This window comes from Dendropsophus ebraccatus, chromosome 4 (assembly GCF_027789765.1).
Source record: "Dendropsophus ebraccatus isolate aDenEbr1 chromosome 4, aDenEbr1.pat, whole genome shotgun sequence".
Taxonomy (NCBI): domain Eukaryota; kingdom Metazoa; phylum Chordata; class Amphibia; order Anura; family Hylidae; genus Dendropsophus; species Dendropsophus ebraccatus.
Genome location: NC_091457.1, coordinates 75,549,228 through 75,564,390, shown reverse-complemented (window position 1 = coordinate 75,564,390; position 15,163 = coordinate 75,549,228). Strand labels below are relative to the sequence as shown.

The window sequence follows — 15,163 nt, the reverse complement described above, 5'->3', positions numbered from 1 at the left end:
GATCCAACAACTGACTGCAGCCGTACAGCAGCATACCACCGCTCAGCAGTCATCACCTCCTGCAGCCTCTGCTAAGCTCCGACTGGCTCTCCCAAGTTAATATGGAGGTGACCCCAAGTTGTGCAGAGGATTCCTGACCCAATGCACCATGCATATCGAACTTCTAAGCAGTCAATTTGCCACCGAGCGCTCTAAAGTGGCTTTCATCATCAGCCTATTGGAAGGTAGAGCTCTGGCCTGGGCCACACCACTGTGGGACCGTGAAGACCCTGTTGCCGCCAATCTCCGAACCTTCCTGGCCGAGTTCCGCTCTGTCTTTGAGGAACCTGCCCGTGCGTCTTCGGCTGAGACTGCTCTCCTCAACCTATCCCAAGGAACTTCCTCCGTTGGTGATTATGCCATCCAGTTCCGCACCCTGGCGGCAGAACTAGACTGGAATGAGTCCGCTCTAATTGCCACCTTTAAAAAGGGCCTGTCCAGCCGAGTGAAAGATGTGCTCGCTGCCCAAGACCTGCCTACCTCTTTGAACGAACTCATCCTACTGGCTACCAGAGTCTACACCAGGTTTTCCGAGAGAGAGGAGGAGGTCCGGCAAGAACGGCGTCTGAGTCTGCCCCGTCGCCATCCTCGGCTGGCACCGGTGTTCCAGAATCCCGTTGCTCCTATGTCCCAGTCGTCTCCAGAAGTTCCTATGCAGGTGGAACGAGCTCGCCTGACGACTGATGAGAGGACCCGTCGACTGGACCTGAATCTCTGCCTCTATTGCAGTGGCGCTGATCACTATCGGCAGAGATGTCCCCAACGTCCTCAGCGTCCGGGAAACGCTCGCACCTAGGTCCGGTGGGAGAGGCCTCCCTAGGTGTGAATGCCACCTCTCCAAGGTTGACTATGCCAGTCTCCATCCAGACACCCTCAGGGCAAGTTCTCCAGACTACTGCCCTCATCGACTCTGGCGCTGCTGGCAGTTTCATTTCTGCTTCGTTGGTCCAAAGATGGCGGCTACCCGTGATCCAGCTAGCCCAACCCCGGTCTATCTCTTCGGTTACGGGGGAGATTCTTACCGAAGCTGTGCACTGCCAGACGGCACCCCTAGTCCTCCAGGTGGGCGCCTTACATCAGGAGAGGATCTCCTTCTATGTCTTGCGCCATTCCTCTTCCAACATCCTGCTGGGTCTTCCTTGGCTGCAATTACATACCCCTAAGCTGGACTGGAGAACTGGGGAGGTTCTCAGCTGGGGCCAGGACTGTCATAATCTGTATCTGAGGTCTCCTCAACCCAAGTGCTCTACGAGGTCACTTGCTTATGCCAAGCCTCTATCTGGACTACCGGAGGACTACCAAGACTTTGTTGATGTCTTCTAGGCCAAGGAGGCGAACTCTCTACCACCTCATCGGGCCTATGATTGCCCTATAGACCTTCTTCCAGGGGCTTCTCCTCCACGTGGTCGAGTATACCCTCTCTCTGTGCCCGAGACTGAAGCCATGTCCTCCTACATCCGGGAGAACTTACAGAAGGGCTTCATCCGTAAATCCACGTCTCCCGCTGGCGATGGATTTTTCTTTGTTCAGAAGAAGGACGGTTCCCTCCGCCCATGCATAGACTACCGGGGCTTGAATAAGGTGACTGTTAAGAACCGCTATCCTCTTTCGCTAATTCCCGAACTATTTGACCGTCTTCGTGGAGCTAGGATCTTCTTCAAGCTGGATCTCAGGGGAGCGTATAACTTGATCCGTATTCGTAAAGGAGACGAATGGGAGACCGCTTTCAACACCAGAGATGGGCACTACGAATATCTGGTCATGCCATTCGGCCTATGCAATGCCCCAGCGGTCTTCCAGGAATTCGTGAACGATATCTTCCGAGACCTCCTCTATGTCTGCGTCATTGTCTATTTGGACGACATTTTGGTCTTCTCCCCGGACCAGCAGACTCATGTGGCACAAGTGCGTCAGGTCCTACGAAGACTATGGGCCAATCATCTATACGCCAAGCTAGAGAAGTGCGTTTTCCATCAGCGCAGTCTTCCATTTCTTGGCTATATCGTCTCCGACCAGGGTCTACAAATGGATCCGGCCAAGCTCTCAGCTGTCCTCCAATGGCCACGCCCTGTGGGACTTAGAGCTATCCAACGTTTCCTTGGATTCGCCAACTATTATCGGCAATTCATCCCTCACTTCTCCACCCTGGTCGCACCCATAGTGGCTCTCACTAAGAAGAAGGCGAACCCCAGACGTTGGCCTCCAGAGGCCGAACAAGCCTTCAATAGCCTTAAGTCTGCCTTTGCCTCTGCTCCTGCTCTAGTCCGCCCGGATGTCTCCAGGCCGTTTTCTCTCCAAGTCGATGCATCTTCTGTGGGCGCAGGAGCCGTTCTCTCGCAAAGGGACACGTCAGGCAAGACCAGAACCTGCGGGTTCTTTTCTAAGACTTTCTCCCCGGCCGAGAGGAACTATACGATTGGGGACCGTGAACTCCTGGCTATTAAGTTGGCACTGGAGGAGTGGCGTCATCTACTAGAGGGGGCTAAACATCCCGTTAACATCTACACGGACCACAAGAACCTCCTCTACCTCCAATCGGCTCAACGCCTCAATCCCCGGCAGGCCAGGTGGTCCCTCTTCTTCTCTCGGTTCAACTTTACCATCCATTTCCGTCCAGCCGAGAAGAATTTAAAGGCCGATGCATTATCCCGAGCATCCGATGTCATGGGGCAAGAGGAATCTCCTCGTCACATAATACCTCCCGACCGCCTAGTACCAGTTGCCACTTCTGCTCTGCAGAGACTGCCTCCCGGGAAGACGTATGTGCGCCCCGCACTCCGTAAACGCATCTTGAAGTGGGGGCATTCCTCTTTGGTGCCCGGGCATCCAGGAGCTCAAAAGACCGGGCAATTGATCTCCCGTCACTACTGGTGGCCCAATCTCCTCCAGGATGTCAAGGACTTTGTGGCTTCCTGTGCAGTCTGTGCCAGGAATAAGTCTCCCCGTCAAAGACCTGCCGGCCTACTTTTGCCCTTGCTAGTCCCGGACCATCCCTGGCACCACATTGGGATGGATTTCATCACAGACCTACCTCCATCTGCGGGCAATACAGTTATTTGGGTGGTGACGGACCGCTTCTCTAAAATGGCTCACTTCGTGGCCCTTCCTGGTCTACCCTCTGCTCCTCGTCTGGCTCAGTTGTTCTTCCGACACATCTTCCGCCTGCATGGACTTCCTCTTCACATTGTGTCTGACCGAGGCTCTCAATTTGTCTCTAAGTTTTGGCGTGCCCTCTGCTCGCAACTCCAAGTGAAGCTGGACTTCTCATCGGCCTATCATCCTCAGACAAACGGGCAAGTGGAGAGAGTCAATCAGATTCTGGGTAACTACCTACGTCATTTTGTTTCCAGCCGCCAAGACAACTGGTCCGATCTACTTCCATGGGCGGAGTTCTCATATAACCATCTGGACTCGACTTCCACAGGCAAGTCTCCTTTCTATGTGGTCTACGGGCATCATCCTCATCCTCCTCTGCCTCTCTCTCCATCCTCTGAGGTCCCAGCCGTGGAGGAGTTGTTATCTGACCTGACTCAAAGCCTCTGAACGCATAAAGGACCATACTGATAAGAAGATGAAACCTGCCACGAATTTTCTCCCAGGTGACAAAGTCTGGCTCTCGGCCAAATATGTCCGACTCAAGATTCCCAGCTACAAGTTGGGCCCTCGATTCCTCGGTCCTTTCTCGGTGCTAAGACGCATCAACCCTGTCACCTACAAACTCCGCCTACCCCTACTATGCGGATTCCGAACGCCTTCCATGTTTCCCTCTTAAAACCAGTGGTCCTGAACCGGTTCTCCGATAAGTCTTCGTTCTCTGCTCCACAAGCCGTCTCTGACGACGTCTACGCTGTTAAAGACATTCTGGGCATGAAAACTGTCAGAGGGAGAAGGTTCTTCCTGGTGGACTGGAAAGGATTTGGTCCTGAGGAGAGGTCCTGGGAACCCGAGGCTAACATCCTGGACCAAGATCTCATCAAGAGGTTCCTGCAGGCTAGAAAGAGGGGGAGGCCAAAGGGGGGGGGTACTGTCACGGCCGCGGCGGCGTCCCGTGCTCCGGGCCGCCGCCGCGACCTCCCTCTGTCCCATGCAGCTGCCGGGGTCCTTGTGCAGGGACCCGGCGCTGCTACATGTTCGGCCCCGGGGGGCGCCTTACCTGGTCCTGCTCCTGTCTCCGTCTGTGCCGGCCGGCGCGCGCGTCCCCGCCTCCTAGGGCGCACACGCGCCGGCTGTCTCAGATTTAAAGGGCCAGTCCGCCCCTAATTGGTGTTGCACTCAACCACTCCCTATAAATTCCTACCCTGCCCTACTACAGGTGTTGGAGCCTCTATATGCTTCCCATAGCGTTTGGCCCAGCTCCCTGTTGTTCCTGACCTTAGTCCTTGTCCCTTGTTCCTGTCTTCAGTCCTTGTCCCTAGTCCTTGCCCGCTGCCTTCCCATTGTTCCTGAGTCCTGTCCGCCACCTGCGAGCACGTCTACTATCCTCTGCCTGCACTCTCTCCTGCCTTCTGCTCCTGCCACGCCTCGCCTGCCGTCACTAGCAACCAAGCCAGGGGTAGCGACCTGGGGGTCGCCTGCCGCAGCAAGTCCATCCCGCCTTGCGGCGGGCTCTGGTGAAAACCAGCGGCCCCTTAGACTCCGCTCCCTGGTGAGGTTAGTGCCATCGCTGGTGACGGCCCAGTGGATCCACTACTCCAGGCGTTACAAAAACCTATTACAGAGTTTCTTAAAATCGCTTGTACTACAATTTCTACAAATTGACAGTTAAATCACAGTTACACTTTAAGGTTACAAACCCACTTGGTGGGTCTGCAGCGAGTCTCCATGCTGCGTTTTTGCAGCGAGACTCGCTGCAGATCCCGGCCCTATACTTTTAATGGCAGACAAACACGCAGCAGGGATGTACATCCCTGCTGCGAGTTTGTCTGCAGCCCACCCCATTAACCCCCCGGCCGCCGGAGCTGATACTTCATCTGATCTCGGCTTCGGCGGTTCCCGATGTCTTCAGCAAGCCGGAGCGGGGACCAGGTGAAGTATATGCTCCAGCCAGCCGCCCGCAGCCCCGGCCGCCCGATCGCCCCCCTGCAGCCCTGGCCGCCCGATCGCCCCCCGCAGCCCCGGCCGCCCAATCGCCCCCCCGCAGCCCCGGCCGCCCGATCGCCCCCCCGCAGCCCCGGCCTTGATTGCCCCCCCCCCCGCAGCCCCGGCCGCCCGATCGCCCCCCCGGCCGCCCGATCGCCCCCCCGTAGCACCGATCGCACGCCCCACCGCAGCAACGATCAGTGCTGCGGGGGGGGCGTGCGATCGGTGCTGCGGGGGGGCGATCGGGCGGCCGGGGCTGCGGGGGGGCGATCGGGCGGCCGGGGCTGCGGGGGGGCGATCGGGCGGCCGGGGCTGCGGGGGGGCGATCGGGCGGCCGGGGCTGCGGGCGGCTGGCTGGAGCATATACTTCACCTGGTCCCCGCTCCGGCTTGCTGAAGACATCGGGAACCGCCGGAGCCGGGATCAGGTGAAGTATCAGCTCCGGCGGCCGGGGGGTTAATGGGGTGGGCTGCAGACAAACTCGCAGCAGGGATGTACATCCCTGCTGCGTGTTTGTCTGCCATTAAAAGTATAGGGCCGGGATCTGCAGCAAGTCTCGCTGCAAAAACGCAGCATGGAGACTCGCTGCAGACCTGCCAAGTGGGTTTGTAACCTAATAATGGTTTCTACATGTGGGAAAATAAAAGATGCTTTAAGATGCTTTGTCAGTTGAAAACCTTTTTCTTTCAAATCAACTAGTGTCAGAAAGTTATATAGTTTCTAATTTACTTCTTTTAAAAAATCTTAAGTCTTCCCATACTTTTCAAAAAAACAAAAGGTGCAACAGCAACCCACAGGTGCAAGGGCCTACCGTATATATTCCTCCCAGCGTACACACGGTAAACACTTGCTCTGTAGATATTAAAAATTTAAATATAAAACATTTTTTTTAGAAAAGTAAGCATCTTAGCAAACTATTTGATCTAACAAAGTGTACCATGTCACCACGTTAAGGCGTCCTCAAGACATGGACCCTACTCTAGCATTTTCACACTAGCAATGGCCTCTCCTGGGCTGAATAAGCCTACAACTGGGCAGATAGGAACCAAATGATCTCTGTTTGGTCAAATAGTTTGCTAAGATCCTCACTTTTCTAAAAAAAAATGTTTTATATTTTAATTTTTAAAATCTACAGAGCAGGTGTTTACCGTGTGTACGCTGGGAGGAGTATATACGATAGTCCCTTTCACCTGTGGGTTGCTGTTGCACCTTTTGTTTTTTGTCTGTACTGAAAGTGACACTGTCACCCCCTTTGTGCATTCTGACATCTCTACACAGGTGTAAAGGGTAAATTTAGCGTTTTTCATACCTTATTTCATATCATACGTCATGGTGTTTGTTCAAGTAAAAAGTGTCCTTTTATCAAGTGCATTATCGCCACTAAGCCCTGCCCACAACGGCACCGTTGGCCCCGCCCCCTTGACGCCCATTGGTTGGCCAACGTAAAGGGGGTGGGGTCTACACCTTTCGGCCAGCCTGTTCCAATGGCCGGCGAGGGGGCGGGACCAACTGTGACGTTATGGGCGGAGCTAAGTGGCGGTAATGCTGCAAGGCCCCGCCCACTTAACACAATCTGCAGTTGATAAAAGATAACTTTTTACTTGAACAAGCACCATGGCGTATGATATAAAATAAGGTATGAAAAACGCTAAATTTACCCTTTACACCTGTGTAGAGATGTCAGAATGCACAAAGGGGGTGACAGTGTGACTTTAAGCCACAATCAGCGTGCAACCTGCAGTGTGAACAGTCATAGATGTGCTGCCAAAATTTCCCCTTTTTCCAATACTTATCAGCTGCTGTATGTCATGCAGGAAATGTTGTTTTCTTATCAGTCTGACACAGTGCTCTCTGCTGCCACCTCTGTCCTAGACAGGAACTGTCTAAAGCAGGAGAGGTTTTCTATGGGGATTCCCATAGAAAACCTCTCCTCTTCTTGAGAGTTCCTGTCTCGGTCAGCAGAGAGCACTGTGTCAGACTGATAAGAAAACAACATTTCCTGCATGACATATAGTAGCTAATAAATCATGTAGTTTATGTATGGGTACTGAGTGGGAACACTTACTGTGCTGGAAGAGGGAGGTCCTTAATTACTCATCACAGCCAGCAGATACAGTGGTAACAATACGGACCATACTAGTACATCAACCTTGCAAGGAGAGAGCGCACTGGGGCAATTCAGCAAACCATCATCATGCATACATGGTTAACATCTTACTCATTTTCATATAAAAGGAGTTTCCAATAAATAAAGGGGAGACAATTGGAAAGTGGCATTCGTCATAAATACAGTGGGGAAAATTAGTATATGATACACTGTATCCAAGTATTTGGCCCAGGTACCATAGTGCACTGATATCTCCTCCCTTCAGTGGTCCGCCGTCTTCAGAATCAAGCCTGTCCCCAGCCTGCCTAGTGAAAAATATATTTGCAGCAGCATTTAATCTTAAAGGGAATCTGTCAGTTGTAATTCACATCCCAAACTGCTGTTAGATATCTGTTAGGTCAGGCAGACACCTAGTACCTTTTATATACCTGACTGTGATTCTGGAACATAGAAAAATACTATCCTTCTATAGGAAGAACGGTCAAAGAGGCTTTCCTAGGCTCCTGATCTGCAGCAAGCTGTAACACCTCCTTACTCCCCTCTCCCATACCTGACCCTGCTTGGGACTCAGCTTCCAGGTGTCAGTCAAGGGGGAGGATTGGAGCTATTACAGCTTGCAGTTATTCAGGAGCTTGGAGAAGCCGCTTTGACTTTTTCTACCAGAGCATTTCTCTACATCCTGGAAGCACAGCTGGATATATGAAAGGCACCATGTGACTGCCCTAACAGCATCTAACAGTGTCAGCAGTTTGAAATGTGAATTACAGCTGACAGACAGTAGTGGTCTTGGGCACCAAGCACCCAATGCAATTGCGTAGGGCCCCCGACGTCCAGGTGGGCCCCCACACCCCCCTCTGGTGCCCAAGACCGGCCACTGCTGCACTCTGAACTGTAACTACAAGCGCTTTTAACGAGCCCTCATAGTAACATGCAGCAGCACCACTGACAGGTGCTCCCTCCCTGTTAGTCACTCTTGTGGCCGCAGGCAGTGTCTTGCCTGTGGTAACAAGAGGCTGGTCTCTCTTTGTGGTGCTGGCACACAAGTGACGTCAATGGAGCACCAGCACCGCAAAGGGAGAGCTGCCTCTTGTGACCACAGGCAAGACACTGCCTTGGGCCACAAGTGTGAAAAGAGGAGACGTGGGACCCAGGTGAGTATAAGAGGCTGTATATAATGGGGGGAGTCTATATACTACTGGGGGCAGCACAAAGAGGGTCTATATACAACTGGGTGAGCACACAGGGGGTCTATATACTACTGGGAGAGCACACAGGGGTCTATATACAACTGGGTGAGCACACAGGGGGTCTATATACTACTGGGGGCAGCCCACAGAGGGTCTATATACAACTGGGTGACCACACAGGGGGTCTATATACTACTGATGGAGCACACAGGGGGTCTATATACTACTGGGGGAGCACACAGGGGTCTATATACAACTGGGTGAGCACACAGGGGGTCTATATACTACTGGGGGCAGCACACAGAGGGTCTATATACAACTGGGTGACCACACAGGGGGTCTATATACTACTGATGGAGCATACAGGGGGTCTATATACTACTGGTGGAGCACACAGGGGTCTATATACTACTGGTGGATCACACAGGGGTCTATATACTAATGGTGGAGCTAGGGCTGGGCGATTAATCAAATTAATTCGAATAATTCGCCCAGAGTGTTTGAAAAGATTAGATTTTTTGAGAAAATCGTAAATTCGATTTTCACAAAAAATCATTGCGGGCGGGCCGGACGATGCGGTACGCAGGCAGGTGGACAGTCCGGAGTGGGGCAGTATGGGGCTGGCGAGCGCTGCTGTGAGGTGAGGGGCGGGCAGTAAGGAGTTATGCGACGCGGGCGTCCTCCGGCACAGCGTCCCGCTCCCCTGTCAGCCACAGTTAGAGCTCCCCAGTGTCTGGAGGAGACAGCAGGGACTGCAGGGTGATAGTGTCGCTGAGGGTCCTGGAGCTGTACAGTGGGGTCAGATCCCGCGGTACAGCTCCAGGAATCACACTATGCTGCAGTCCCTGCTGCCTCCTCCAGAGACCAGGGAGCTCTAACTGTGGCTGATAGGGGAGCGGGACGCTGTGTGTCGGGGTGAGAGAAGGAGGGCTATGTGCACTCCTGCTCCAGTCACCCCCAGCCCCCCCTCGGTCCCTTTCCAGTCACCCCCAGCTTCCCCAGTCCCCCTCCAGTCATCTCCAGTCCACCCTCTGTCACCCCCAGCTCTCCCTCAGTCATTTCCAGTACCCCACAGTTACCCCCAGCTGCCCCTGTCCCCCCAGTCATCTCCAGTCCCCCTCAGTCATCTCCAGTACCCGTCAGTCACCCCCAGCTGCCCCAGTCCCCGTCAGTCATCCCCAGCTGCTCCAGCCCCCGTCAGTCATCCCCAGCTGCCCCAGTCCCCGTCAGTCATCCCCAGCTGCTCCCAGTCCCTGTCAGTCCCCCTCAGTCACAGGGGAGCACTGTTACACTGGGAAGCAATACAGTTGTATCAACCATCATTAAAATAGTATCTGACACTGTGAGAAAAATTTTGTTTATTCAGCAAAATAATAGAATCGAGATTTAAATCGAGAATCGTCCAGATTTCTAAAAAAATCAAGATTTTATTTTTTGGCCATATCGCCCAGCCCTAGGTGGAGCACACAGGGGTCTATATACTACTGGTGGAGCACACAGAGGTCTATATACAAATGGGGGAGCACACAGGGGGCTATATACTACTGGGGGCAGCACACAGGGGGTCTATATACCACTGGGGGAGCACACAGGGGGGGCTATATACAAGTGGGGGAGCACACAGGGGGTATATACAACTGGGGGCAGCACACAGGGGGTCTATATATAACTGGGGGCAAAACACAGGGTCTATATACAACTGGGGCAGCACACAGGGGGTCTATATAGTATACTGGGGGACCAGACAGGGGTCTATATACTACTGGGGACAGCACACAAGGGGTATATACTACTGGGGTCAGCACACAGGGGTCTATATTACATTGGGGCTGCACAGAGGTGCCTATATACCTTACTACTATACTGGGGCACAGAGCATACCTAATTAAATGGGGGTACAGGGACACCTTAAATCTGTGGGGGCACAAAGGGGTGTAACTACTGTATAGGGGTACAGGTGACCTAACTACTGTATGTGTTGGAGCCTAGAATGTTTCTCTGGCAGATTCTGGAGAAAGCATTCACAGCCAGGGGAAGACTACAGGGTGGCCCACGCTGGATGGACAAACAAAAAAAGTAAAAGACGCTGATCAGAGAAGACGCCTTCTGTGAGTGACTGGATGTAACTGCACTGTGTTATAGGATCTGCACTGATAATGGTCATGGTGTGTCGGTATTATGTAACGGTATCATTGGGGATATCTTTCTGTTTTGTTCAGAGCAGTTTTGAGGTAATGTTATCACTGTATGGTGGTATAAGGGTTATAATAGAACTACCGGGGGAGGGTCCCCAGAAATGCCAAGGCCGCCCCTGCTGACAGATCATGGCTAGCTTCCTTTATTATGTCTGACTTTTTTCACAAGCTATGGGCAGTCTTAGCTGCAAGTTTTCCGAGTGTGGATTTGTGCATATTTCTTATGTGGTGTGCGACATTTTATAACTGATGCACACGCTACACATAAAGGATAGCTGGACATACACCGCCTATGAGAAGAATATTACACCGACAGGTTTAAGCTTGGTAATAGAGGAAAATCCCATTAAAGTCCATAGAAATCTGCGAAAACTTTAATCCATGAATTTCTGTGGAGAGAAACCAGTGCAGCTCCACTGCCATTAACCTGTTGTCACCATCACTACTGATCCCGTGGTTGGAACATGCCAACCTCCAGGCGTGCCAGCTGCCTACCAACAGGGCAAGAAGGAGTCACGCTGGGCGTATGGGCGGAGCTACTGTGATCAGCCTTACTGTGACGTCACAAAGAGCCTCGCTTGCGATTGGTTGGGGCTCCGTTTACCTGCAGAGCGCGTCAGTATCGGGATCGCGCTGCGACTTGCGCGTCACCGCGGAGAGAACCGGGGCCCAGGGTAGCGCGGAGCTGGGGCAAAGCTCGTCCGGAGCCCGGCGGAGGGGGGTGTGGTGCTGTAGCCGGAGCGGCCGCTGCTCTGCGACTGCGCTCTGCACTGCTGGCCGCTGCTTTATGGTTGTCGCCGCGCTACAGGTTGCTGCAGATGCGTGGATGATTGACATGTGGGCATCACGGAGGGGCTCCTAACCTACTCCTGGGACTGCAGTGACGTGGTCTGCCAACTGCCCATCGCTATGCATTGTGGGAAGTGTGGCCCCCTGCACTGATCCGCTCTTGGAGCCCCAGGCATGAGAGTGGCCGAGGACATGGATGGCTTCGAGGCGGAGGCATCTACAGCCTCTATGGTGTCCGGGGCCAGCAGCCCTTACCAGCCCACCACCGAGCCTGTGCGCCAGAACCGGGGCTGGAGGGGCATCCACTGCGATGTGGACTACATCCGCTCACTCTTTGGGGTCCTGAAATGCAGCCAAGTGGTGAGTGTGGGGGGCTGGGCTGGAGGAGGGGGCATGCACAGCCCACTACATGTGCAACAGGTTATGGATGGTAGTGTGGGGTCCCCACTGCCCAGGGATCACCCCCCATACCAGGTTACTAGATGGATGGTGGTGTGTGGGGTCCCCAGGGCTCACCCCCCATACCAGGTTACTAGATAGATGGTGGTGTGTGGGGTCCCCAGGGCTCCCCCCCCCCTAATCAGGTTACTAGATGGATGGTGTGTTGGGTCCCCACTGCCCAGGGCTCACCCCCCCCCCCATATCAGGTTACTAGATGGATGGTGGTGTGTGGGGTCCCCACTGCCCAGGGCTCACCCCCCCATACCAGGTTACTAGATGGATGGTGGTGTGTGGGGTCCCCAGGGCTCACCCCCCATACCAGGTTACTATATGGATGGTGGTGTGTGGGGTCTCCACTGCCCAGGGCCCCACCCCCATACCAGGTTACTAGATGGATGGTGTGTGGGGTCCCCACTGCCCAGGGATCACCCCCCATACCAAGTTACTAGATGGATGGTGTTGTGTGGGGTCCCCACTGCCCAGGGCTCACCCCCCCCCCCCCCATATCAGGTTACTAGATGGATGGTGGTGTGTGGGGTCCCCACTGCCCAGGGCTCACCCCCCCCCCCCATACCAGGTTACTAGATGGATGGTGGTGTGTGGGGTCCCCACTGCCCAGAGCTTCACCCCTTCCCCCCCCCCCCCCCCCATAAGTGATCAGCCCTCTTATCTGTCATTTGCCTTCTCCCACATATGTAACAAATGGCTGCATAGACTTGTTAGTACTTGGCATAGTCACAGGGTGGCACACAGTGTATTACATTTAGGGATGGTCTCAGGCAATTCGTATTGGCAATGCTTTGTTTATGAACAGGTAATAATGTCTGGGCGTGCTGCACCTGCCCTGATCTATGATAGGAGGCAGTGCCAACCACTCCTGCTTCCCGCCTGTTTCTGCTGTATTTGTCATTGAGGTCATTGACTCTGGTACAGGGTGACCCTGGAAGCGTGTGATCAGGTGCTGTCCTTCCCAGACCTTGTCCCGCACACCTCCACCATTTATTTACAACTTTGTGTTGGCAAAACATGGAATGTTACGATGGAATGGTGAAGTTTCACTGCAGGTTAGATGGTGGATAAAGGAAGACAGCACCAGGCATAACAGGTTTAAAGAGCATTCCCCCGTTTAAGAGGTGTATAAATTCTTCAAGTTCCTTTTGCCTCTGGGAAAGTTGAGTGGCACCTTCCTGAAAGCTGGGGGCAGCAGAACTAGTCAGGGATGCCACATGTACGGGTAACAGGGCAGCTCTGGAATCTTGGGTCACAACTCTTTCCCGGATACCATAGAGAATGGAGATACATGCAGTAAATACTTTAGTGTCAACAAAGATTTAAAGAGTTATACTTTATTTTGGCTAGCCAATAAAAGCTGCTCATGAGCGATGAAGTACAGGAACGAAGATGAAAAGCCTAAGGAGAGGAGACATTGACATCTTTACCTAACAGCGGTGGGACAGACGGATGCATCTAGCAGCCCTTCATGTGTAGCACTGACGCTGGTTGTGTCTATGGGGATATATTTTCCACTAATCAGTAGTACATGTAAGGGGCCTATTAGACAAAACTGTTTTTAACAATTACTGATAAGCGATTGGGAACGACCTGAAATCATTCCCCGTAACATACAGAACCATGGTCGTTACTTACCATCTCTACTACAATCGTTTACTTTTTTCATCCCAGCCAAAGAACGAACGATGTGTAAATGTAGTGAATATTAAGAGCACATATCCACAGAAAGATTAGCGAACGATTTAACGATTTTATGGTCCGCTTAAAAGATGTGATCAATGACACAAGCGATGTATACAAACAGAATAATTATCGTTTAAATTTAAACGATATAACAATTTTTCAAATGATCATCGTCCAGTAATAGGGCCCTAAAGATCTCTAGCTGAAGGGGATGCTGCTGCAGTCTCCCTGCTACAGCTTTTGTATGAGAGGGATGGAAGTGCAGCAGCCCACCAAGTTTGCCAGAGTATATGGTATCATACTGTAGTGGAGGCTCGTAACTCTTGATCAACCAACACATACGTAATGCTGCATGGTAATGAATGACATCTTTTTTTTATTTAGAGTTTCTCCTGATGGATAATTGGTCTGGATTTCATGTTCTAGCCGCATAGTGACTTTGGCTTCCTGCAGTGCTGACAGCAGCAGTAAGATGGGCCACCTATGGTTACTTGGGACACTAGAGCTAGCCTCATAGGCTGGGTGTCACTACGGCATGGTGTGCAGTATATAGCTCTAGCCTTGGTCTCATTGTGGATTTCTTCTTCTTGTCTCCTTATGGGGCACAGTGTTATTGCCGCCTGCTTGGAGTTAGATAGCACTTGTGAACTCTGTGCCCTTTTTAGGGGTCAGAATGTAAAGTCATGGGGCAGCATTCCTATGTCTGATGATGAATATGCTCTAGATTAACTCCCAGGCTACAAAAATGCAACAATTACAGCTTATGTTGAAAGCAAATTCCTCCTCGTATCAGGGATTGTTTGGAAAGCCGTGTTCAAGGGGTCCCTTTACAGTCAGCATTCTGACCTGTCAGCAAAGCAAAATGTAAATCTGGGGTCAGTGAACTAAAATAATGCCCCTCAGCATTACTTATTAAAGGGGAACTCCAGCACTAGTGTTGCTGTGCTGCTGCCTCTTCATCATGGTGATAAGAATAGGTCCTAAAGGTTTTGGCCCCAACTGAGGCGAATTTGTTTCATGCTGTGTGAACAACATCTACCCTCCCTACAAAGTACTAGCAAAGTTTTATCAAAAATACTGTGTGGAATGGTATTAGCTAGTTTTATAAAGGAAAAAAACAAACTAGCAGAGAGCCATCTACTTGCCTGTATACATGGTTCTCAGCTTACCTGTCCCACCATTTTTGTATAATTTATTTATTTAAAAGCATGTAAATTGGGTGCTTTGTTGCCCTTGGGATGTTCCCCAGCCTACTCACCGGTTTCTACTGGGCTGCCTACTTAATACATGTGCATATTGTAGTGATGTATCCTTCCCCCAGCCCAAGATCATCCATAAATGCAGAACATACAAGAACGGAGCAGTGTTGACCACCCAGCTGACGCTGGGCTCTTAGGGCCATATTACACACAGATTTATCTGACAGATCATTGAAGCCAAAGCCAGGAACAGACTATATACAGAGAACAGGTCATAAAGGAAAGACTGGATTTCTCCTCTTTTCAAATCCATTCCTGGTTTTGGCTTAAAAAAACCTGTCGGATAATCTGTGTGTGTAATAGGGCCTTAATATACATATTGGGTGCACAGCCTATAGGCTCTAATAGCCAGTAATTGTGGGGTCTAAATAA

General features: G+C 52.0%; 1 protein-coding gene across 1 annotated transcript in view; it reads left to right on the top strand.

Annotated features, from left to right (window-relative positions):
* Window positions 1–11,238: 11,238 nt before the first annotated feature.
* The window catches only part of CMTM4 (CKLF like MARVEL transmembrane domain containing 4), a 35,427-nt gene continuing 31,502 nt past the window's right edge, over window positions 11,239–15,163 (top strand). The window contains exon 1 of the mRNA XM_069968499.1: window positions 11,239–11,756. Coding sequence (XP_069824600.1) covers window positions 11,571–11,756 — 186 coding nt within the window. The 5' untranslated portion in view covers window positions 11,239–11,570. The remainder of the gene's footprint in view (window positions 11,757–15,163) is intronic.